Source organism: Alosa sapidissima, chromosome 3 (assembly GCF_018492685.1).
Source record: "Alosa sapidissima isolate fAloSap1 chromosome 3, fAloSap1.pri, whole genome shotgun sequence".
In the NCBI taxonomy this organism is placed as follows: domain Eukaryota; kingdom Metazoa; phylum Chordata; class Actinopteri; order Clupeiformes; family Clupeidae; genus Alosa; species Alosa sapidissima.
In genome coordinates this window covers 28,813,395-28,839,239 of record NC_055959.1, presented here as the reverse complement: position 1 = coordinate 28,839,239, position 25,845 = coordinate 28,813,395, and the positions used below count along the sequence as shown (strand labels likewise).

Below are 25,845 nucleotides of genomic sequence, written 5' to 3'. Positions count from 1 at the left end.
TGGTAATCAACATGTTGTCCTCTCCAAAGAACAGATCAGTGCTTACATCAAGACAGTCGAAAATGGTCCACTCCTGTTTTACAGGGGACTTCCATGCACTATCAGTTTTGCCAGGAACTTGCTGCTGATTGTGTCCAGTAGTAGTAGTAAGCACAATAGAAACTGAAATGAATAAAATAACATTGATTAGAAACATGTTGCTGATTGATAGTACATACAAGAGAATTATTAAAGATATGTTTCAATTGTCTACTGCAGTGGTGGCCAAACTTTTTTGGTCACGAGTCACAGAAAAATATACACCGCTAAGGGCCAATACAGAATTAAGAGCGGCACTTTTCAAACAGTTAAAGCTGGTAGAACAGTATTTAAATCAGAATACCCCTGTTCAAAGACTTATGATAATAATGAAATCACACAGTTCTGTCCAATTGTTGATGATTGTTGTATGAGTTAGTTGTTAGGCCTACTATTCTTTTTTTTGTTTTTATTCATGAAGAGCCACTTAAGAGCACAAATAGGAAACTGTTTCCTTTTGTAAACACTGTCAATCTATCAATAGAGTACATAGTCTAAAATATTTAATTACAACTGGTACATGATGCCAGTTATATATATATTTTACGTATGGTGATAATTATACCATATTATTATTTCAAACATCACAACCATGGTGGGTTTTAAATTAATTCCACCCAAATCGTATTCTCCGACTTTTCTTGTATATTTAGTAGCAGTAGGCTAATGATAATTTGGCTGTCAATAAAACAAGCATTACAATTATTTATTTTATTTTATTTTCAACATTTGCAAAACAACACGGGAAATATGTTCGACCAATCATACTTCTCATCATGACATTTCTAGGCTACACGCTTGCTCGTCAATGCTAGGATATTCTTCGGAGACTAGTTATAATATTTAGGCTATATCATAGGCCTAGTTCTGACATTCAAGCAACTGCAATGACCAGCAAGCTAAATGTGGTGCAAAAAAGAAAACAGTTATATTTTATTTGATACCACGCTATCACTTGTAAGAGGTGTAAACATTCCGGGCGGTCTTCACAACGTGACACCGTGACATCAAGAAGTCACATGTTGGGATTCGTCTAATCGTTGATCATTTAATTTCCTCGCTTGTTAAATCAAGACGTAACTTGGATCAGGAAACTTCCTTGACCGACCAGTCATCGCGCTAGCGCGAGTTAGTAGCAGTTATTGGCAGCAATGCTTGAGCAACATGGGACTGTAACTGGCTGCAAGTTTCATTGTTTGGCATGGATTTTAACCGGGGTTCAAGAAAAAGGTAGGCTGCTAATTACTACATTTTTGCTGCTGGTGTCACGGGGTATAATGCATGCCTGCCTGTCTGTCTGTGTGTGATATGTTGCTGCGGCTCCAATCAACCCTCACCCCAGTGAGTGGATGTCATTGGCAGGCGAGAGCTAGCCTGAGAAGCACATTTTTATTGAATTGTAAATGTATTCTTGTAGGCTGTGACATAATCGATATCCTACAAGCCATGATGTGATGTTCTGATTGTTACCGGATAGGGCTACGTGGACTGTAAAGTGTTTGTGTCTAGTTAGTTGGTGAAGTAGGTTAGTTAAAGTTTGCTGACAACAATGCTTAAGCAACATGGGAGTGTAGCGTAGCTGGCTGCAAGTTTCGTTTAATGGATTTGTTTCCTTGTCGGTGGATTGGCATGAATTGTAACCGGGGTTCGACAAAAAGGTAGGCTGCTAATTAGCCTACTACATTTTTGCTGCTGGTGTCAAGGGTAATGTATGCCTGCCTGTATGTTGTGGCTCCAATCAACCCTCACCCAGTGAGTGGATGTCATTGGCAGGCGAGAGCTATCATGAGAAGCACATTTTTATGTCATTGTACATATATCCTTGTATTGTAGGCTGTGACATAATCGATATCCTACAAGCATGATGTGATGTTCTGATTGTTACCGGATAGGGCTACATGGACTGCAAAGTATTTATTATACAAGTGTTTGTGTCTAACTTGGTGAAGTAGGTTAGCCTGCTGCTACTTAAGTTTGCATCGGTAGCTAAAGCTAGCTATGTCTAACTGTTAGTGGATTTTAGATTATGTTCCAACTATATCTTTATGCAGTCGTGTGTCATTCTTACCTTGATCTTGGCGTTTCCGCTTCAAAGCCATCTCCAGCATCATTTTGCCTCTAGAGTATGCCATCTTCACACTTAGATTGTCAATAACCACAACAAAAGCAAGCACTGCAAAACACTTTATTGACGTTACATTAATGTGTGTGTCTGAGGTGATTTAATTTGACTGTACATAGGCTTAATGAGTCGTAACTCCAGCGCGGCAATCAGTAACTTGGTCGGTCAGAAGAAGGCAGAATGCCATATACCTTAACTTATTGGAGTGTTCAGGGGCTGCGTGAAAGGAAGGCAGAAAGCCGTATCCGAATTTACGGGCTTCTACCTCAGATTCCTATCGGCTTTTTGAAGTTACGGCAAAAACGTGATCAAATTTCTCCCATAAAACAATCGAATTCACACTTGATTCTTGTCTACATGATAAAACTCATGTTTATTACCCTGAAAATAACAATAACTCATTTTTGCCAAAAATTGAAGTTATGGCCTTTTGCCTTAGCACGGCAGTATAGCGGTCATGAGGAGATGATTGCTGAATGTAACACAAATGTTATGGGCTTGAAATCACATACATGAGCAAATATGTGATTCGAATGTTCGCGAACGGAGAGTTCCGTATTATGATGCGACAATTACACTCAGAGATTTTAAATAGCCACACTGGGCTGCAACTTTACAAGTGTGCTGTTTGGATGTAGTGCTTGGGGTTACATTAGGTCCAAGACTTTGATGTCCCTTCCCCACTAGAAGGCAATATTCACTCTCATTTACTTTTAAATTTACTTTCATTTATGTTTATCTTGATTACCAAGACACAGTTCTTTAAATACATTACATGATGCATTTCCCAAAACGCTAAACATGACTGCACATCTTCACAAACCAAACTCTCCATCACAAAACCACATAATCTTCAAATCACCAAAATCAAACCTTGCCTTAGACATCACATAAAGGCTATCAAATGCACACAAACTACAAAGTAGATATGGTCAGTAATATAAGGATATTCACTGTAGTGTAAAATACACTGGAATTCACTGAAAAGGTAAATACATCATACTTCTTTAGAGATACACGCAACTAAAGAACTTTGAGGATACATTGTTCCAAACAAGGGATCTGTCACCTGTCCCATATATTTATCCTGAGGTTATGATCGATGATGATTGGTGTAAAAGCTTGATCTGTGATGACTTGAGTTAATGACTGAATGCAAGTACTTTCTAAATGATGAAATTATTCTAAATGAAGAAACAGACCTTCTGCTGCAGTTAACATTTGTAATTGTGGAATAATGCAATCAGTAACATAAATCCAGATCTACCAGATTGTATCAATGTCAATGTCGATGTGGAAATTCCGAGCTATGATCGTCTCTGTTTTATGTTGACAGTTGCAGCTCTCGACAAAGACACAGGTGTAAATAGCCCCCATACCCTTGATAAGGTCTCTGACCCCAATGCGTTTGAAAAGGACATGAGAATCGTGTTTGAATGTGTGTTGTATGTCGTCAGATCCTTCCAGTTCCCCATGAATCCCTCCGTCTCCAAACCCCACAGAGGCCCCGGCCTGCACTTTCTCCACAATCCTCTCCACCCTCATGCGATCCACCCCGTAGTACACTCGGATGGGCATCCCTGTGGCATTGGCCACATAGGTGTTGGACCTCGAGGTGGCACTCCCCATTATTGATTACATAGATATCTGTGGAGAAAATGAGAACAAGGCAGTGAGCATAAGATTTGTTATGAAAATCTAACGCACTTTTTTTAGGATCTTGTGGAACTGTACAGCAGGGTGTCTTATTTTGATCCCATGCAGCAACATCTATAGCCTACCCCAATTCCAATAGAACAAGGCAAGCTAATGAATATGAACCTCAGAGTGCTATATTTAATCAAAAAATGGCTTGGCTGTCCTTTGTCAGAGTAGTATAACACGCAGCGCTTTTTAGCCTCTGAGACAACAGTCTCATTCTCAAGCTATGTAAGCTATGGATTGGTACCTTAGTCTTGTGATGTAGGAAATCCAGGCTGTCTGATTCCACCTTTTTGAGATTGTTATTGGAAAACGGCAGACACCTTTAAAAAGAGTGTCAACTCCTAGATTGCATAATGTAACTGAAGACTAATAATAAGTAAATGATACAAAAACTGTTGATGGCATACAATAGGCCTACATCAGAAAAAAGAACATGCATGTTCCTCTGATTCGGTTGTTTTTCAGCTGCTGTTGTGAAGACCATGTACATGACAGACATGAGGATGTGATTACTGCCTGCATGTCTTCAAACTAATGTGAAATTGTCCTCCACAATGGAATGCAGAAAGGAATGTTGCAAAGAAGGAAATGCAAACACACCTGCAGCTGGTTGCAACAGTTAAACGTAAGTTCCATCTATGCTTAGCTCCAACGTAAATCGTTGGGGTTTACAAGCTACTAAAATTTAACGAGTTGCACCAAAGTTCCAAAGTAACACTAAGTTATGACTTAGCTCCCCTTATTGCTGGCTGCATTGACTGGTCACAGAACAGACTCTGGAACTTTGGAAGGACTGGAAGGAGTCAAGGACTCTGGAAGTCCTAGAGCCAGAGGGGTTGGTCAGTACCTCTGAGGGGACTTAGAATGTATGCAAGTTATTGTGTATTTCAGTAATGATGGGTCATTTACATACTTATACATACTTATACATAATTTCAGAAAAGTTGCAATACAAAAAAAATATTTACTCAATACTTATTGTAAATAATCAGCTTTGGAAGTTTTGTGTGGATATCTATTTGTTAAATATTTTAGCCTATTGATCTGTAACATATCCCTCCATTTACATAAAGAGGCTGATACACAAAAAGCTACCCCAAATGCAATGCTATCACACATTTTGGCATACCTTGCCAAAAATCACTACGAGATTCATTCCACTTGAATGGTACCAATTGACCAAAATGAGGGGGTCTGGCTCAAGGACTATTGTGGGATTAGCCAATATTAGCACACAACCTCACAAATGACCAGTTAAGAGTTAGAACGCCCTCCCAACATCGCATAGCACAATGGTCAGATGAGAAACATACTATGCATTATGCAATACCACAAAATGGGCTTTGGACAGTAATCATCAGTTTGACCAATTGATTCCGATTTCAGTTGAGATGAGGACAGCAGTTAATTCTTTTTTTTATTTGTCCATCATGCTTTTATTTATTATCTTTTGTTCTGTTTTCTTATGGTGTAAAGCACATTGCATTGTCTTTGTTTGGACAAACAAAAAGAGAACAAATTAAACTCTTTTCAGTGCAGTCATCGTTCGGCGACTTTGCATCTTTTGAATAATGTGCACTCATTAAGTCTTCTCCTGAGATTTTACCACTGACTAAAAGCATTCGGGCTAAAATTTTTCTTGGAGTTAGGTGAACTGTTGTCTTATAATGACTGCTGGCACATACACACAAGGACATCCAGGAAATGGAGAAGTCAAAATGGCAAGCCCCAGCAGCTCTATATTGGCCAAACATAGAGAGATGAACACTGGCATTGTGAGACGTGTCGGGCACACTGGGCAAAGCCCAGCAAAGAAGGGCAGAGGAGAATGATGGGGTATCTCTGTGGAGTAAATTGGGAATAGATCTCTTTATCCTGCTTGGGAAAAACTATGTCTTTGATATAGTGTATTTGATTATTACTCGTGTATTATCATGAAATTACTTGGTACTTGGTAAGAGAAACCACAGCATCTCAGTTCATAGCCCAAATCAGGTTAAATTCTGACACAAACCTTCTGCTCTTACTGACTTATACCTTCAGAGTGGAGCAGATCAACTGTGCTGGGTCCAGCAATCTGGGTTAATGCATACATGTCTTCTCAAGCCCAAGCCACACACTGCCAAATGGGTTATCCAAGAATGGCTGAAAATAATCAATTTGATATCAATCTGTTGAAAATTACCTGAAAAGTGTCCTGTTCGGTCTACCAAAGTTGCTACAATAATGTTGCTTTAAGGCCGATCCATAAAAAGTTTCTGCAACAAGTCTACTTTGCTAGTCTACACACTAGGGTCATGATTAACACAACACCAGTTGTGAGTATACCCAACTCTCATGTCCAAGGGCACGAGTTTGAATCCAGTGAGGGATTGCTTATCCACACAATACAGCTTACAATATTATTGACAGACAACAAAATGGTTGCTTCTACATTCCATTCGTTTTGTGAAAATTGCAGGTGGATTCCTAAAGAGCTGGAGAACAAGGGGATCTGTACAGTGGCTATTGTGCATGTTGTATGTAATGTCTGTCTGTATGCTACAGAGACCTTGAATTTACCCTTGGGGATCATCCATCTATCTAGAGTAGACAAAGGCAAGGTAGGCTAGTGGTGAATGAATGTGCACACAAGCAGAGGACAGGTGGACACCTGCCTTACTGAGTATACTCATTAGGTTATGCAAAGGTTACCCAAAGAAGTCAGAGGAAAAGGAACTAATTTGGGAATTAACTATTAAAGGAATTAACTAATAACTTAAATCACAGGCTATTTTGGTAATCGTTTGTGTAATTTTTTGAAAAGCACCAAAACATTTCTTTAAACTTGAATATTTTCAGTTAACTAAATGTCTGTACCATGATCCTCAAAAGATGCTTTCTAATTGCAATTCATTTGTATAGAATATCATAACAAAGCTAAGCATCACTGCCACTTTCACACTTGCTCCACAGATCTTTTTCACTGAAATCAATTATGGGAAACAACGAGGGGAATTGGCCACTTCACCACAAACTCTCTCTTTGGAGGAAGGCCGCACGGAGGTACCATCCGAGAATACGTCACCAGGGATACGATGGAGCTGGGGGACATTGGGTCTGAAGACAGCAAGGAGGATAAAACTCAAAATTCCCATAGCAGAGGTTAATTTGTAAATCATATCCCCATAGCAGAGGTTAATTTGTAGATCATATCCAATCCCCTGAGACCTTATTCAGTGAGGTACACTTGAGAAATCCCCTACTGAAGTCCACTCTGAAAGGATCTTGCCATATAGCTCAAGATAAGTGCATGCGTACAGATCAGTAGATAGAAGGACTGACATTGATAACATTGATAAATGTATACACAGAATTACAAAACCACTGATCTCTACATACAGGAAAAGACTGCTCATTTTGTCTAATAAAAGAAAATTCACATATTTAATATAAAACATTTTATTTGAATGAACAGAGGTACAGTACATCAAGCTGTAGCAATTCACAGGCATCTTTCAAATGTAACTGAGGAAAAGGAATTTTTCTTTTCCTAATTTGTTTTTCATCAATGAGAAGGTTAAACCATGTTTTGAGAGTAGAAATGCAGCATACTTTAAGGAGACCATGAGGAGAACTGACAAAATAACGTTAAGGTCTGAAAACCCCACCGAACAGCTCCTCAAAGCTTGCCATGATTCAAGTACACGTTCAGAAGTGAAACAAAACGAAATCGATACATAGTAGTTGGGCAGAATCACGAATCTTAATATTGACAAGTATTCATTGACTATAAAATAGCAGTGGGAAGAAGGCTTTTAAACAAGGCACAGACTGAAGAGTGAGTGGAACACCTTCCTTTGAGAGGCGGTGGGCATTATTAGAGTCATGCGTTTGGTTTAACCATCGTCTGTGCTCTGCCAACTACAGTATCTGATTGTGACGGATAACTATAACCACACCAATAATGAAATGGAATGAACTACGTTTGAATGAACAAGTGCTTGACTTGTAATAATTAAATGGTCCGTATATAGTAAGAAAAGCCAACGTGATGAAGAGACATGGTGAAACTATTGAAAAATAACAAACTCCATTTTACGTTATCTACCACCACTCCAGTGCAACCTGACTCTCATAGCAAGAGAAGAGCACAACACCTAAATGCCAGCATCCTGACTGATAGCTGTAGCATATGCTAGCAGCACAACTGAGCATCCTGACTGATAGCTGTAGCATATGCTAGCAGCACTACTCAGCATCCTGACTGATAGCTGTAGCATATGCTAGCAGCACTACTGAGCAAACAGAATGCTTGTGAACTGGAAAGAAAACCAAAAGTGCCAGAGGGAAAACAAGACTAACTAAATGTCCTTTCACTTTCATGATAATCTTTTCACACGGTTACAACAACTAGGTCTGAAATGCAATTCAAAGGGGAGGTCAAAAGAAGCAAATTATATTTCTTGGGAGCTACATATGAAAAAATGTGTGCACTCTTGGTCTTGCTTTCTGAGTAACAATTCTGTTACTGAGTGGAACACCTGTCTATTCTTGCAGGACAACACACATCCTTTCATGGGATAACATTTCGTTAGGATGTTACGACAGAAGGCCTGGAATTCCTCATACAGAGGGGGGAAAAACATCCAATTCTGTGTAACAGACCATTTACCTTTTCTTTTTCTCTGTCCTATTAAAGTGATACTCCTTTCCAAAGTCCAGTGTTCAAGTGACAACCTCTAAATACTCAACAGCCTTAAGGAGTCTTAATGAGTTAAACTCCTCAGTATAAACCCCTTTCAGTTTGTGTAGGACACAGATGATGCTTCTGACAATGACAGCTTCATAAAAGACAAGATGACCTGATAATCTAACAACCAGTGTGTGGTGTGTATTGTTGTTATTTGTGAAAACTGTAGAAGACAGTAAACATGTTTGTACTCGTATGTATGTGTGTGTGTGAGTGACAGACAGACAAGAATGGTAAAGTAGTAACAAAATGATGTACAGGGAGATGGTGACTGTCCTTTTCCTCAAGTCCAGCACTGGTAGCCTGGCATCAGGAGTCCAAAACAGTAAAAAACAAACAAGACCAAAAAAACCAAACGATTCACTATACGAAGTGACATAAGAGGAAACAGATGGAACACACACAGGCAATACCCTGGCCATTTAGATTCATATGGGATTCACAGTCTTTTACACTGACTATTTATTCTACACTTGTGTCTGTGTGCACACATCTTAACATGTATGCACACGTATGGATATATGCCCAAAGATACATCTGTTTAAATAGACAAATGTAAACACAATTAGATCAACTTCCTAGAGCCTGTGTGTCTCACTGTGTGTGTGTGTGTGACGGAGAGTCACTGAGAGAGAGAGAGAGAGAGAGAGAGAGAGAGTGTGTGTGCATTCCATCATTGAGTTGACAAAGATCTATGTGTGTGTGTGTGTGTGTGTGTGTGTGTGTGTGTCAGCACTGCTGTGTCTGCCGAAGTGTGGCTGAAGTGGTGTTGTGGTCATAAACAGTACTCCTCTGCTGCAGCTCAGTGGTCCCTCTTTAGCGACTGATGACCGCTGATCCCACCCTCGCCTGCCTAATCTAATGCCCAGCCCAGCCCAGCCCAGCCCAGCCCAGCCCAGCCCAGCCCAGCCCAGCCCAGCCCCAACCCAGGGCTCCTTCTCCTCACTTGTCGATGAGGCCACCCTCCTTGAGCTTGAAGTAGAAGAACTTCTCCAGGGTGTTGGCACATTTGCAGTACTCGCTGTCGGGAGGGTTGTATTCGCGGCAGTTGGTTATGACGCGCTGCAGGTCGGCAATGAAGAGCTTCTTGGTCACGTAGTAGCGGTTCTTCAGCCGCTCCGTCATGGTCTTCAGGTCTGCATGGGTTGGGGCAGGAAACATGAAGCAAGGCCATGGGTTAAGTAAGTATAAGTATATAGATCCCGTGAGGGAAATTTGGTCTCTGCATTTATCCCAATCCGTGAATTAGTGAAACACACACAGCACACAGTGAACACACAGTGAGGTGAAGCACACACTAATCCCGGCGCAGTGAGCTGCCTGCATCAACAGCGGTGCTCGGGGAGCAGTGAAGGGCACAGCACACAGTGCTTGCTCAAGGGCACTTCAGCCGTGCCTACTGGTCGGGGTTTGAACCGGCAACCCTCCGGTTACAGATCCGAAGTGCTAACCAGTAGGCCACGGCTGCCCCCAACCAGGACACACACACACACACACACACACACACACACACACACACACACACACACACACACACACACACACACACACACACACACACACACACACACACACACACACACACACACACACACACACACACACACACACGGCTTCACTAGGGGGGGTGAATGTGGTGCACCGCTGTGTTTGTTGAGCAGGGTTATGTAGCCTATTAGCACTAGATGTTTGTGTGTGGGGGCTCCGCTGTGTTTGTGGAGTTTTCACAACTTCATTAGACAAACAAAAAAATGCTAGCACATGCTCACCAATGGGAAACCGGATGATCTCATAATAATCAGGAGCCTCGGACTTCTTTACTGGTTCCATGAAGGGCCAAGCATCAGGATGGGTCTGTCACACATACACATGCTTTATATATAAGTGATATGCTAAATTAAAAGTTATTTTAAACAAAATGTAAACACATTACGCATGATGAAGGCACACACCATTTGACTGGATTTGTGAATAACTGAAATGTGACATTAATCTAATTAGTGTTTCCTAGTTGTGACTGTTTTTATTGAAATGAACCGTTCGAATGACATTCATTTAATTAACACTATATACACTGACGTGATTTTGACCATGTATGTCCTTATCACTGTTAGTTTATAGCCCTACATTATTGAGGAGATGTTCATACCTTGATCTGGGCCAGGAGATTCTTCAGCATGTTGTAAAGCAGGTCTGGGTCTTTCAGCTCCTTTCTGCAGGATCACGGATAACACACGTAAAAGAGCTGCAACATCACATCTCAACAAACACACTGATGAATGTGCTGCTCATGCGTGTCCGAATAATTATTACGTTTCCAAGATTTCCAACAAACCATAAATGAATGGTGGCATGAGTGGGTTAACTAGCTAGCTGTCATTCAGATCTAGGTCATATTTAAAGTGTAATTCACAAAGGTTTTCATTCAAGGAGTCTCACCCTTTTTCTTTTGCAGGCTTCCAACCCGTCTCTCCTGGGGAAAAGGGGAGACAAGGAGCAGCATGGTTAAGGAACACTTACGCTGGGACATTACAAATGCCTCTGACTGAGTGATACTCTGGCTGAGTGATGACTCACTGACAATTTTTTATTTTTATACAGTGGTCCCAAGTATCGCAAAGTTCACTTGTTTAATAATAGGTTTTTAATTCCATAGTTAGCGCATATGTCCACTCCAGTAACATGGCTTCTAAAGTTCACAAGATGGCACAAGACCTCTTCCTCTTGAGTCCCAGCAGGAGATTAGAAAGGAATCATCCCGTAGGCTTAATTACTATTTAGACATATTTAATTAAATTATTTTTAAACTAATTAAAAAAAAGATATATATTTTTTATTTTAAAGTGTTTAATAAAAAGTTTAAAGGGAGTGTACCATTTATAAATGAAAAGCATGAAGGACAAGTTGCATTGTGATTCATTTGATTTGAGAATAATTGTATTGCCAAATAACTGAGTCATTCCATGTTGGTCCATGTATCATTCGTTCATTCATTTTTCCATTTAAAAACAAAAATAAAAAAAAAAACGAAAATGCACTTGTTTTTTCTTCATATCCGTTTCCTAAAGCAAAAATCATAGACCTTCCTGGTACACTCGCACAATCATGACGCATGGGCCAAGGCCGTTAAAGGGAGATCTACTGGCATTAGAAAGCCTATACACTATTTGTCACGTTAACGGAATAACTGTTCAGTCTGTGTGTCTACACCCACACACAAACATCTAGTGCTAGTAGGCTACCTAACCCTGCTCAACAAACACAGTGGTGCACCCACACACAAACATCTAGTGCTAGTAGGCTACCTAACCCTGCTCAACAAACACAGTGTTTGTTTGTTTGTTTGTTTAATTTAAGGCCATTTCCGCAACTTAGGCCATTTACATGAAACCAGTGGGAAAGACGGAAAATAATGTAAATCTTTGTTTTCCGATGTTATATCTTAACATTAAAACATTTTGTTTACTTGCCAGAACACAATTGCTGTGATCCGAAGTCAGTGTTGTCCTCAAATAGAAAGCATAGCCTAGAACGTTAATTTGCCCAATTCTCTCTTTTTTCCAGAAGTCAGTTATTTTACTGCTCCAAAGTTGTTTAATAACTATGTCCACATGTACAGGTTTAAAAACGGAGATTGTTCCTTCGTATTGCAAAATAATTCCATCCACACAGATACGCAAAAACAGCTGTTGAAGGCTGAGCACGTCAATCAAAGTTATGGCCAATCGGAGATCTGACAACGTGTTAAAGAAAAGGGAAAACTTCCCATCACAATCCAAAAACTCTGAAAAAGAGCTTCATGTGGATGAAAGGCCTTGTTATCCGTGTTTTTCATTTTGGTTTTAACGAATTCATTTTATTTTACTCACCCTTAAATGTCTTAAAAAGCAGCCTAGTCGGACTTTAGGATGGAGGACAAACATGTTCTCAATATGACTTAATCATTAAAAATTTGTACTCCATGCCCATTGATTTTATATAAGGCCCTAGATTCAGAACAGAGCAAAAATAGTAATTATCTATCTATTATAATAATAATAATGTATGGTAAAACATTGGCATTTTGTAAAGTAAAATAATGTAAATGACCTTCTCCCACATAGATTTTCATGCCAATTATATGTGGAGACCTCAATTTTATATATATATATATATATATATATATATATATATATATAAAAAAATTAAAGTAATGATTGATACCAAATGGGTACAAAAAAACAAAACAAATTTATAATACTATCAATGTCAGTCTTTTTGTACTTCATCCCCCAAATCTACAGCATTATAGAAAACCAATAACATGCATGCTGTACAAACTTTAGTGGTTCAGTCATACTGAGAACATGCTCGTCTTCCATTCAACAAAGTCTGGGCTGTGAAGAATACTTTTCAAGACATTCATGCCTACACATGGCTTTCCAGAAAATGTGGCTGTAAAACTGAAATAATATCAAGGCCAAAAAATATGAAGACATAGAATTTGAACAGATTATTTTACAGGTCTTGGTTGTGAGACACATTCATGAAATCGACAAGGTATCGACAATATCATGAGCCACACATACTGATGCCAGGGATGCTTTCCACAGGGATCTGCCGCACCCCCTCCTTGAAGCAGGTCAGTCCTGGGTACACCTTTCTAATCTGGCTCTGCTTCCTCTCAATCAGCTTCTTAATGATCTGCAGCAGAAAGCAAACCACACATAGATTCAATATTAATACACACTCACAGAACTGCAGATCAACAAACATTAAACAAAATGTTAAGAGTTAGTGAAGACAGGCATGCCTTTTCATAAATGTATTACCTTGACAGGCTCTGTACTGCACCATAAGAAAATATCAATTTAGAACACAAACTTGTGCTCAGGGCAATGTTACTTCATATTAGCGTTTGAATGTGCTTTGGAATTATCAAACTAAAAGGATGAATGTGCATTTGATGCTTAAGGGCATGGTGTGTGTGCGAGTGTGTGCGCATGTGTGTGTGTGTGTGTGTGTGTGTGAGTGAGTGAGTGTGTTTGGCCATGGGTGAAGTGTTACCTCTTTCTGCCTCTTGATGATGTGCGACAGCTCGGTGTAGGGGATTCTGGGGTTCAGCTCACACTCCATGAGGGTGGCGCCCTCGTAGTCCTTGATGTAACCAAGGTAACGGCTCTTGGGCACTTTGATGTCTTTGGAAAAACCCTGCAAGAGCAACGCAAATGGAACCACACAAAACCTGTTCAAATCAACCAAATGGCAAATTTGATTTGCTGCCCAAGCTAGTCTAGTAACTCTCCGTTGGCTTGCGAGCTTGAAAAATTGAACTTCGATAGGGCCAATCACATCGTGTATAGAGTCGTTAGGCGGGCTTAACATAATGATTGATGGCAGAGTTGAAACGGTTCGGCGTGAATTCCCTGATACTTGAAAACAAAGAAGGTGGATGTTGCTGTTGGTGAATAGCGTGACACGAGTTAAGCTTTTTTAAAGTTGGCAAAAGTCATAGCCAACTAGCTCCGCTGGTGGGAAAACGCATGGAACTCATAAGTTGTAGTGCTATCCTATTGCGTGCAGAGGGAAATTGAAAGACTCCTCAGACTGAGCACTGCGAATGGCGAGTCCCCAGACCCTACATTTTAATGTGGGTCTGTCTCATCAGGCTATGTGTCTGTGACAGCATACCCTCTTAACAGCCACAGAGACACTCAAGAAGAGCTTTACAAAAGCACATCCATTTACCCACAATTCCTTATGGGAGGGAATAGGGTGAAGGAGGAAGTAAAACAGGAGGAGCATGAGCACACTGGTTAGGGCTAAAGGGGTCTGACCCACCTGTTTCTTGAAGTAGCCGATGGCGTACTCATCTGCATATGTGAGGAAGTACAAGATGCCGTGCTTGATGTGGTACTCTTTCAGATGGTTCATTAGGTGAGTTCCATAGCCCTGCAGTGGAAGGAACATACAGAGTGTAAAATTGCATAATGCAACCTGTACTCTGTATTGGCTTTATTCAGAAGTGCAGTTTGAAGAGGATTTGAATTACAATCCACCCTCTTCTTCAGCCATCTTGTGTCTTCCAAATTCCAAAACATGAAATTTATGTCCAAACAAACAATCTGATATGGTTTACTGAGCCGTATAGAGTGCAATTGTCTTCACGGCATCACCAAAGTGAATGTAATATTTTCCTTTACAGACTGGAAACCTTTAGAACACTTTAAACACTGTGTCCTCGTCATGTGTGAGTGTGTGAATACCTCACCTTGACCTGCTCGTTTGAAGTGACCGCACAAAAGACAATCTCTGTGAATCCCTGAGTGGGGAACATTCGAAAACAGATCCCTCCGATCACGCGTCCATCTTTGATCAGGGCTAGGGTCTTGTGCTTCCTGAAGGCAGCAAAATGGCACAACGCAAGTGTAACCAACACGCATTCACATTCAGAATTAATGCTCGAGTCTCTGCTGGGTTTCAGTTCATGAAGGTACAATAAATTACAACACAATAAATAAATGTGCTAACATAATATGTGGGTACTCAATTGCACCAAACAAAGCATGCAAGCTGCTCTACTGCTATTGAAGCAGCGATTGACCTCAATGAACTATGTCTAACTGCTGGGTTTGCAGCCGGCAGCCATTGTCAGAGCACAACAAGAACTCAAGATAGTTGTGAACACTGATAGCAGTTGCTATAGCAACTCATGCACTCCAGGAAAAAAGAGAGATAACATCCAAATTCTGGCTTAGTCATATTCTGTTTACTGTATGTGTGACTGAACCAGTCAAGGTGAGCTTGTGTGTGTGCCAGACTATGGAAATCCAATTTTATAGCCACGACTGGTTTAGTGTCAGGAGTGCAGATTAGCACATCTGGTGATTCAGAGTGACAGGTCAGAGGTCAGCGTGTAGACATGGGGTGGAACACTTACGGGTCGAACACAAGCCGTGTGATGTACTCTTTGGGCATGCGGGGCAGCTGGTGGGAGAAGACGTTCTGCAGGCCCACTAGCCACATGAGGATCTTCTTGCTGGACTTATGCGACAGTGAGTTGCCAATGACGTGGAACTCGATGATGCCACGGCGCTCTTCCAGACGGGCTGTCTCGTCCCGCGCCGCGTTGGCCGACAGCAGACTGGTCTGGAGATGGACAAACATAAATGGACTTTCTGAATGTATGTGTTTGTTTTTTATATAGAAAAAATGTAATATGACATTATGTAAATGTAATATATAATATGTCAACTCATTTGAATGTCACTTAGCAAACATAGGATGCCACCAGAAAAATGTACAGTGCTTAATTTTTTCCAGAGCTGTGTATATATATGTGTGTGTGTGTGTGTGTGTGTGTGTGTGTGTGTACCTCTGGCCCGAGCATAGCAGCAGGGTCAGTGATGGTCATCATGACCTCGTTGACCAGCTCCATGGGGATGTCTCCCATGACCCGGATACGCTTGGCATCCTCAAGGGTCAGCGCCTCAGGAAGCTTACGCTTCTCTCCTGAACCATGACAGAGAAAGAGAGAGAAAAAGAGAGAGAGCGAGAGAGAGAGAGACAGAAAGAAAATAGGAGGGGCAGGTTGGCATACAAAAAAGCCCACCATCAGTGACCTCCACAATGTCCTGTTGCCATACTATGATCACACACCTAGATCACATATAGAGTGATGCTGTACAAGTGCAGTTCAGCAGAAATAAAGGAGGAAGCATACCATTAGTTAAACTAAGGTGTGGGGATGCTTACCTGTTATTGGTTCAGACACAGCAGAGTCAAGCCCCATGCTCCCAAGAGAAGAGACACCACTGCTCAGGTTCTTGGTAAAAGATGGAGATCCTGAGACAGCCCCAGGACTCAACACTAAAGATGACATGGACATGCACAGTCACATGATAAAGACAGGAAACAGATCAGATTTTTGGATTTGTATGTACATTTTTTATGTCTATGCATTTGATCGCTCACTGCTCCACTAAACCCAGAACTATGGACTGAACATTTATCTTACATTGCTTGCCCCCCCCCCCCAAAAACAGAAAAGAAAGAGCAAACCAACGAGAGTGTTTCAGAAAGCTGCAAGTTGGCACAGGATGGCTTGTGCCTGCCGTCTCACCTGTCTGATGTCCCAGCTGTGCCCCCTCAGGTGCCGGCATGGTGAAATCAGCGTCCCAGATAGGAGACTTCTCGCCGTAGATCTCCTCCTCAAGCATGGACAAGAACCTACATCCCACAATCACAGATTATATTGCCACATTTAGATGGCAGGTGGCTTCACAGCCAAAGAATACTACAAAACTCAAATGATCATATATAACATATTTAACATTTACACTGTACAATGATGGACACTCCACAGTTCCTTCACGTGGAAGAGTCAGATGAAGTAAACAAAATGTAAAAGAATGTATTTACATATCATAAGACAAATAAGAGGAGGCATCTGGTACAAAGAATGTACCACATGACGTTCCACTATTGTAGCTAACTTTGGAGATGTTGTGCGTCTTACTTGGGGAAGTGGGTGAGGATGAGGGTGCGCTTCTCAGGGGGCAGCTTGTCCTTCTCCATGCGGAACTTCTCCAACAGCTGCCGCCGGGTGACCGTGAAGATCGACTTCAGCAGGCTGCGGCCGAACACCTGAGTAGTTTCGTACCGCGGTAGGCTGTCGTTACTCTGAGGGACGTGACAGTAACACAGCCACCTAAACACACAGATGCACCCACACACACACACAATTAAAAATTCCAGTTCTGGGTTCACACACAGTAAAAATGTACTTAATCCCCGATCCCCATTAAGCTAAAGTAGTGCAATGTAGACCCCGCTATAAAAGCAGCGATAGAGAACCTAGCTACAGACATAGTCACACAGATGAGTCAAGTATGTTGAAGACATAACCATCTCAAGATGCATCTGTATCATTTTATATCAGAACACATCCACCACACAACACATTGTTCTATGTGAAATCTATTCAGGAGTCCAATCAGAATGCATGGGCTGTTCAGGGCCAGTGTAGAAACAAATAAATAGAAATAATGAAATGCGCTAGGGCTGCAGCTATCGATTCTCTTTGGAATTGAGATAAAAAAAATGATTTTGCGTAATTAAGTGCAATTTGTTAATATGCACAACAAATGTCATGCTGTAAACTAGCCATAGTCACTTCAAAGTAAAATAATATATCTCTTATGTAGATTTGTGCATCTGCGTCTATACGTTAAGTGATACTACGATAGCAGTTATGTGATTTTGTCAAACTAGGCTTTGAGCTCAGGTCTGTGCGCGTTCTCGGTGTTGGGATGACATTGGCCAATCGTGAAATATGGAGACACAAGACCGCCTATATTAAAAAAAAAATACTTCTGCATTTATGAGCGATAGTGTAATCTACACTGCGGTCATTTTTAGTGTCTAGCCTATAACATCAAATAAATCGATTGTCATCAGATGTATGGTATGCACGTCCATAGTGGCATATTTGCACGCACAAAACTATTAAAGTGCATTCGAGATCCAAAGCGTTTGTAGAGGCGGAGCTCCACCTGTAAGATATATGACAGAATCCTACACGTGAGATAACTTCGTTTTTTCAAAACAATTGATTGGTCAGTGGGTGGTAGATTACACGATTTGAGCTATAACTTAGCACATAACCTCCTCCCGACCAGGTTTAGTTGCGAGCATAAGATACCATGGTGATATAGCGACACTAAAACAGATCCACTTTCGTATCACAGCATACCCTGGCTTTGAGCGCAACATACCTCGCTAACCCACTAATCGAGATTCATAGTATACCCCACTGGTGTTAACAACTGGATGCTTTCAGCTCAGATGTTGAATCATCGTTGACGTGCTGTTGTGGTACGCCAGTTCTGCTTTGCAGTGCACACATTGCACCTTGTCTTCTTTTCTAAGTTTGAAAGGATCTCAAAACTTTGGACATTCTCTGCCTTTTACAGATGTTTTTTTTTGCTCCGTCATTGCGCATAAACTTAATTCTGAATGTGGTGTGCGTGTCAGTAATAACAGTCCTTGTGAAGCAATAATCCCTTAGCTGAGCAGGCCACATAACACAAGTGATAGGAATTAAACAAAGCTTCAAGGCAGAGAATTTTCCAAGATAATTTTTTTTGTAATCAAATTATTTGAGTTACTTGAGTAATTGTTTCAACCCTAAAATGCACTTTCATTCATGTTCTGTCAAAATAACATCTTTTCAATCAAATTTCATTGGAAATGAATATCTGATAACAATGGCTATGAGACGCCACTATTCTGTTCACACACTATGCAAGTAAGCAAACATTGCACACTGCATTAATGTGCACTGACAGAAGTACGCCATATAAGACAGAGTGTATGTCTTTGCCACAGGACAATTTTGCAACACCAAGAATTCAACACCAACAGACTCAAGAGCTGACAAACAGAACAAGCAAACAAAAACAAAACAAAACTCCTCGGGGCACCTGGTGTAGTCCACTTTATACGCAGAGCCGTCATCTTTCTGGGCTCGCTGCCGGAACTGGGACGGGGTTTCCAACTTCCAGTAGTTTAAGCAGAGCAGAAACATCTTACTCAGCTCAAACATGGTCTGGCGCTCCTTGGGGGGTAGATGACTAAACTTGTACTGCACAAAGTTCAACACTCCCTGAGGCCGTGGAATAGAAGCAAAGTGACAAGCAGGGAATGAGAACCGTGCTGCACACAAAAAAAACCACCAAGTACACCATGAGAAGAATTAACGAGAAAGAAGCAATACAATACAAACCTGCTCAATATTAGGTTTCTCAAAGGGGGGGCTTCCCAGGGAGCCCTCCACGATGGGCTTCCCCATTTGAAGGATGCACTTCCTCAAGAGCTAAAAAGCAAAATGAAAACACACTGCTACACCGTACAGCAGATAAACAGCAACCCGGTTTCACCGCAGTTAATGCGGAGTCAACCATTCATAAGGGTGCTTGTTGTACATGTACACACACAGTCAACGTTTTCCCCAGCACAAGCCGTCAACACAATCATGACAAGTGTTTGAAGCATGTGTTGTGTGATTACCTTAAAAAGGTAAAAGTACACCTGCTTGGTGTCTGTATCTTCTTCCTTGTGCACAGACATGAAGAGGTTCTCCACATCAACCACCATCCCCAGCAGGCGGTTCATCTCCTCCTCAGAGACGTTCTCCAGGTGAGACACGTGGTCGGCTGCATCACCAGAGGGAGAAAAGTAATGTTAGACCATCACCGAACAGATTCCACCATGTGCAACCCAGACATGACCTGGCAGAATAAAAAATGACTGAGTTCTGCAGGTGTGCCAACATGCAGCATGTTAATTCATGTCAACATCCACTGCCAGAGAGAGATTCAAATCTTCAAGTCTTTCCTGCATCCTCCACATCTAAGACCCATTATGTAGACCATATCTATCTAGATATACTCAGTCAGCAACTTTGACTGTACATGTTGAGAAGATGACTTGTAGGGGTGTGTGCTTGTAACTATGAGCAGAAAGATTGAAAAGATACCCAGGGCGTGGCTGCAGCTGCGACATGGCTCCGTGAGGCTTGCTGCCTGCTGCTGAACGTCCATCCGAGATGCGGTTGGAGGATGAGGATTCTTCCATCCATTGCACTTGCAAGCATCGTTTGCCTGTCGTGAAAGTAGTTTGTCATGACTACGCTTCTGCGTTATTGGATCACTTAAAGTTCAAGGCACCGCTGTGACCTGCAATGTTACTACTTAGGGAGTATTTAACATTAACGACGTAAACTGATTTTGACGTTGCAGGTGCATCAACTAGATCTCGCAACTACAAAGCCAACTGGTCATTCGCCAAAGTGCAAGGAGTAACGTTATCCTGTTAACTGTGCACTTTAACATTGCCTTTCGTAAACAATACTCGGCAACACCACTGTCAATGCATAACAAAAAGGCTATAACAACAGAAATTAATATTTTCGTGATCTGTTTCGTGAACAGACAGATACCCCAAGTTCTCGACAAAATATTGTTAGCTTTGCAGTGACTGCTAGCTAGCAAACGAGCTAGAAAACATATAGTTGACGATCATTATCATTTCGCCTTGACAGTCCTCCGACTAAGGTGCACATGTTCAGCGTTACCATTTCTTGACGGCCATTAATTACACAGACAAGTTATTGACACGAAAGTCGTTTTAGTGGTAATGTAGTTGTTGGTTTAAGTATAATGTAGCTAGCTAATAAAACAGCTAGTCTGCTATAGCTAGTTAGCCAACTCATTCACAACAATCATGGATGCTAGCACGGCAGAATTGCAGCTAGCTTGCTAAATCTTTCAGGGATCCTGTATGTTATCCATACATGCTGTTTAAAAAACATAAACGTTTGCCACACATATTAAAACGCAAACGGATTTTTGCCAAGGTAGCTAAATTGAGCACTACGTAACATTAAGCCGTTTCCCATACCTTGCAAGCTGAGAAAACTCCCAGTTTTTCAAGTTTTTTCGCTCTCGGAAAAGCCCGGACTTGAGCTTTCTTTTGACTTGCCCACTGTTGCTGACTTAGACCCGGCCTGGCTGGGTCATTATTCCCGGACGCGGACCCCGTGGTCGAATTCGACCCAGACGTCCCACCAGACTGAGCCTGCTGTAGCCGGGGTTGCATGGAGGCCTGAGACGCCGGCTCCGCCATAACAGCGCCCTCACTCCCGCAATCTGCACACTTCCCCTCCTTGTTTTGGGTACCAATAAAGTTTATTGACGCTTTCCCGATGTTCACGTCTCCACACGGCAGCTGACATTACAGCGCATGCGCACTCGCTATATTCGGATATCTGGGAATTGTAGTAGTAGCAGCCTACTTCACTCAAACGAAAAGGAGTAGGCCTATCGGAGAATCGGTCCAGGTTCTGTCAGTTTCTAAATGTTTGTCGTTGACAAAATGTTTTAAAATGCCACTAGTAATGAGGCATCCAATGCAAACAATATTAAACAACATAACAAACGTGTTTGGCGTTGTTGTCTCTACTTTGTCTCCGTTTTCCAGCGACTGTTTCATATTTTATGACATATTTTATGACATAGACCTATTTAAAAATGTATATCCAGCGACCATCACGTTGTAGTCATCCTTGAGTCAGTGCACGCAACTATTGTGTACGAGGAAGATACAATATAAATCTCAAGTGGCAGTCCTTCCTTATAGTGTCATTTCGGAAGGCACTGTATAGGCCTATCATCGCCAGTTTAAATAAGTGAATAATATAAAGAAAGAAAGAAAATGACACGTTGTCTAGGTAGATTTAATTGTCTGACCCAGTTGTTCATAAGAATGTTTGTTTTGGCCTGTTAGAGGGAGAGCAGCTTCACAGAAGAGAACTTCTGACGGCAAATTTGAGGAAAAGTTGGTAAACCATCCTTCTTACCTAATTTGAGGGTGCTGATTCTGAATATTTTGTTTACCAAGCTCAATTATGAGTTTTAAGCTGCATAATCAGCATTTTAACATAAAATAGCGATTTTTTTGTGCTTATTTTTCCCTAAATTGGGTTTATTTCAAAAGTAGGCTAATCACTAAAACCAAATAAAAGTGTTATCTAAATACATGTTGGAGCATTAAAGAAGCCATGCTATATTTTATTAACGTATTTAATGGGAACATGATTACAGTTAACATGTAATAAACTCGGAAATTCTAATCAAAACACCATATTTCTATTGCTAACATAGTGAGTCACTCATGTGGTGTTCAATGTATTTCATCACAATAACAAGTTGCACAGATAACCTTCAACTCAGAATATATCCTACAGTAGGCTACATATGAACTTAGATAGCTTGAACAAGCCTAATGCAGAACTGCATCTACCGTCAGCAACAACCGACAACACTGGATTTGGTATGTGTGCTTGCCTCCATAGAGCTTGATAATGTGCTCTTCTAATATGCCATTGAGAAGCATCACTTGTTGGTGGTAGAGCCTCCGATCCTTGACTTCTAGAAAACAGTGGCTCTGGCATATAGTGTTGTCACGATACCAAAATTATGACTTTGACACGATGCCATAAATATCTTGATACTCGATACTGAAACGATATCCAAATCCTAAAATATCTGGAAAAGAAAGGACGCAGGCCTCCTCCAAGTGTATTGAGTCATTTGTGTTGAATTTGGTGCACTTTTGGTCAACTCTGGGTTTTAAACTTCTAAACTACATAATTATTATTTTTGTAGTCAGTAAAATAGTAGTTTGTGTGTGATTAAGTCCTTTATTGTTTGTTATAGCTCATTTATATTGTGTGGTGTTTTGGCAATAAATTACCTTTAAAGGTGCCATGTGTAATATCTGCCAAAAAAACAATTCATACTCCACATTCCATAAAAGATGGAAGGGGCAGTAATGGCAGTGTACCTCCAGAAAGTGAGTTGGTCTACCCTAGAGTAACAACCGAGACACGTGTAGCCTATTGCAGTTTAGCTGGCGGTTATGTTGCCCGCATACCGCCTCCCATGGCCGAAACTTGTATTATGACACCTATGGCTGTGGCTAGTAATTTAGCATGCTAATTCAGGTTGATATCTCTGCAGGACTATACCTTGTCATTTTTTTTAATGACACTATCGCCCTTATTTCTTCTCATTCTTTTTTTTCGGATATTTTTACCTCAATTCTACACATGGCACCTTTAAAGGCACACTATGCAGTTTTTTAGCTTAATGTGCACGTTTTTTAGCTTCATTTACCTTAATTTAACAGCTTCAGAGTCATTGGAATGGTTATATGACTTTTTTCGGGTTGAATGGTGGCCGTCTCGCTTCCCCCTACCGCCTGTGAGCGGAAAAACCACCCTTGCAACTGTGGGCCGGCGGGCCGACGGCCTCAGTGTCAGGAAGTATAACGAGTGTAACGAATTGCTTTACTGCATTCAAATAGGCCTACACATACACGCCAGGCACCGGCTAGAAAAAGGAAGCGATGGAGTTTCTCAGACACTCGTCATGACAGAGCCAGCGAAAAAGAAGCAAAAACCTAGAAAACAGTAAGGAATATGCCAATGCTGCATAGTTTACCTTTAAATAGCCAAAGTAGGCTAGATCAAGGTCAGTGTTCAAATTACTGCATGTAAATCACGTAATGCTATGCAGAAGAGCCTAATCTTTAGGCCATCTGATGTAGGCTACCCTAGGCCTTCCCGTGTTTATGGGATTTCTTTGACAGTTGCAAAGGGAAAAAGAAAGTCTTCTTAGCTCCCAGACAGTGCAGTATGTTTCAACCACTCAGGTCTTAATCAGAGGCCTACACCTTTATCTGTTGCAATATCTGTGTCCATTCATTAGGTCTATTCCTTTGATAGTTAACATCATTTGCTACCACATAACAAATACCAATACGAAAGTTTCTCACAAACTTTCCTGCATACTTCTTAAATGTGCTGCAGTCAGATGGGTGTCCTAAAGACATAACTAGATCTTGAGCATCTATTACCAGTGTTGAATGAGCAGTTTTTGCAGTGATCACTACTGGACATTCCACATTGCTAGACTGAGTGAGGATAGACTTATTTCCACTTCACAAATAACCATCGCTATCTGCAATAGCTACAGGGACATTAATCAGTTCATAGCTGAGGATTTGTCCTAGGTCCACTTTCCTTTCAGCATCATATGTAGTAATGATGCACTGGAGAATATGTTTCTTTTTGTTGCACTATAAAGGATATCTTGTCTAAATTCTTTGCAAGTAACGCAATCTCCATAGCATTCTTCAGCACTCCTCAAACATGCACTCTTCCATTTTTCTGCATGGCTGGAATTTGAATGATAGGAAAGAGCACCAGTGAGATGTTTTAACTAGGCAAGCAGTCGCCTTTACAGTAAAAAAAAAATGCAGTGTAAATCCTCTGTAAAGATTGACAACTGTTCATTATTGACAAAGGACAGAAAAATGAGCAGTCACCTACTATCAATTTATTATCAAGGAATCTATTTTGTTTCTAAACGTCATACTGAATCTTTATATTTTAATTTGAGCTTATTTTAATTTGCTACTTGAAGGTCATTGGGGTAATTCCTGTCCTGTCCTACAACATATCTGATACACAAAGAGTATTAATGCCTTATTTTTTGCAATTCCTATGATATCTGATGGCAAAACCAAAAAGTATGTGAATTATGCTAATTAAGCTAGCCTACTTAGCAAGCTTAAAACTAAAAATTGAGCTTGGTAAACAAAATATTTGAATTCAGCACCCTCAAATTGTGTGAAATAGCCCCTTTACCGACTTTTTCTGAATGTTTGTTAGCTGCCCTCTATGTATAGGACGTAGATCAAGACGCGGATGGTTTTAGAGTAGGCTAAGCGAGTGGTTTAGTTCTCTAAGGTGAACAGTTTGTTAAACCTCCGTTTGTGGAATACGCCACAGGTAAAACCATATAGATTACTCTTAAATTATATAAAAATGTGCGTGATTCCTAAAGGTATTGAGCATAAAAGTTCACATATATCAAAACATATACCATATGCTAGACTATATGAACATATCATATATTAAACTCATTTAAATGTTGGTTAAGTGTGGTTTGCAAGGATCCGTAATGAAGTGTGGTTTGTATTTTGTAAAGACACCTAATGAAAAGCGTTGTTTTCACAGAAGGCTACACGTATTCTGTGAGGTCAGATGAATCGAGAAATTCAGACTGAGAAAATAGGAAGAATGCGTCGAATTCCAGACAAGCCTTATATGGTTTTCTCTTCATTACACTGTCTGTGCAGGCTTCCGGCTTAGGACGCTGTTCCTCAAATGCTGATGAGGACTTAAAAATCGGAGACACAGGATTCACTGTGTAGGCTACCAGAGAGCAAACCACACAGCTCTGGGCTGCCAGCTGGGCTTAATGTGTGATGTCAAATCGAGTCATGTGGGCTCATCCTGGACTTGATTTTCACATGCAATATTCAAGGCAAACCCATACCGGCGTCAAGGCTGAAGCTGGTCTGCTTACGTTCATACATAATGAAAAGATGCCTCCCATTTTACTCCTATAGGCCTATGCTGTCATAGGGTGCACAATGCAAGGTCCATAACAATATGGTTGGGGGAATTTGGTGTTGAAGACTGTCCCGCATAGAGCAGTCAACCCGACCTTAACCCCATCGAACACCTTCAGGATGAACTAAAGCAGGTTGCGAGCCAGGCCTTTTCAACCAACATCAGTGCCTGACCTCACAAATGTTA

At 41.0% G+C, this 25,845-nt stretch overlaps 1 protein-coding gene and 1 long non-coding RNA gene across 2 annotated transcripts; one reads left to right on the top strand and one right to left on the bottom strand.

Moving 5' to 3' along the window:
* Nucleotides 1-660: 660 nt before the first annotated feature.
* LOC121705335 lies at nucleotides 661-11,554 on the top strand. The gene is made up of 4 exons (XR_006030767.1): nucleotides 661-1,308; nucleotides 4,370-4,529; nucleotides 6,860-7,048; nucleotides 11,092-11,554. It is a non-coding gene; the product is annotated as an uncharacterized LOC121705335 (long non-coding RNA).
* On the bottom strand, nucleotides 7,330-21,426 carry kat2a (K(lysine) acetyltransferase 2A). The gene is made up of 18 exons (XM_042086262.1): nucleotides 21,078-21,426; nucleotides 20,155-20,278; nucleotides 19,686-19,831; nucleotides 19,402-19,491; nucleotides 19,100-19,281; nucleotides 17,134-17,325; nucleotides 16,738-16,844; nucleotides 16,371-16,484; nucleotides 15,991-16,127; nucleotides 15,556-15,764; nucleotides 14,887-15,013; nucleotides 14,457-14,567; nucleotides 13,683-13,826; nucleotides 13,205-13,319; nucleotides 11,076-11,109; nucleotides 10,786-10,849; nucleotides 10,406-10,490; nucleotides 7,330-9,772 (listed from the first exon to the last, which is right to left on the bottom strand). Exons 1-18 carry the CDS (start codon nucleotides 21,300-21,302, stop codon nucleotides 9,579-9,581), a joined length of 2,400 nt encoding a protein of 799 aa, XP_041942196.1. The 5' UTR covers nucleotides 21,303-21,426; the 3' UTR covers nucleotides 7,330-9,578.
* Between the last annotated feature and the right edge of the window lie 4,419 nt (nucleotides 21,427-25,845).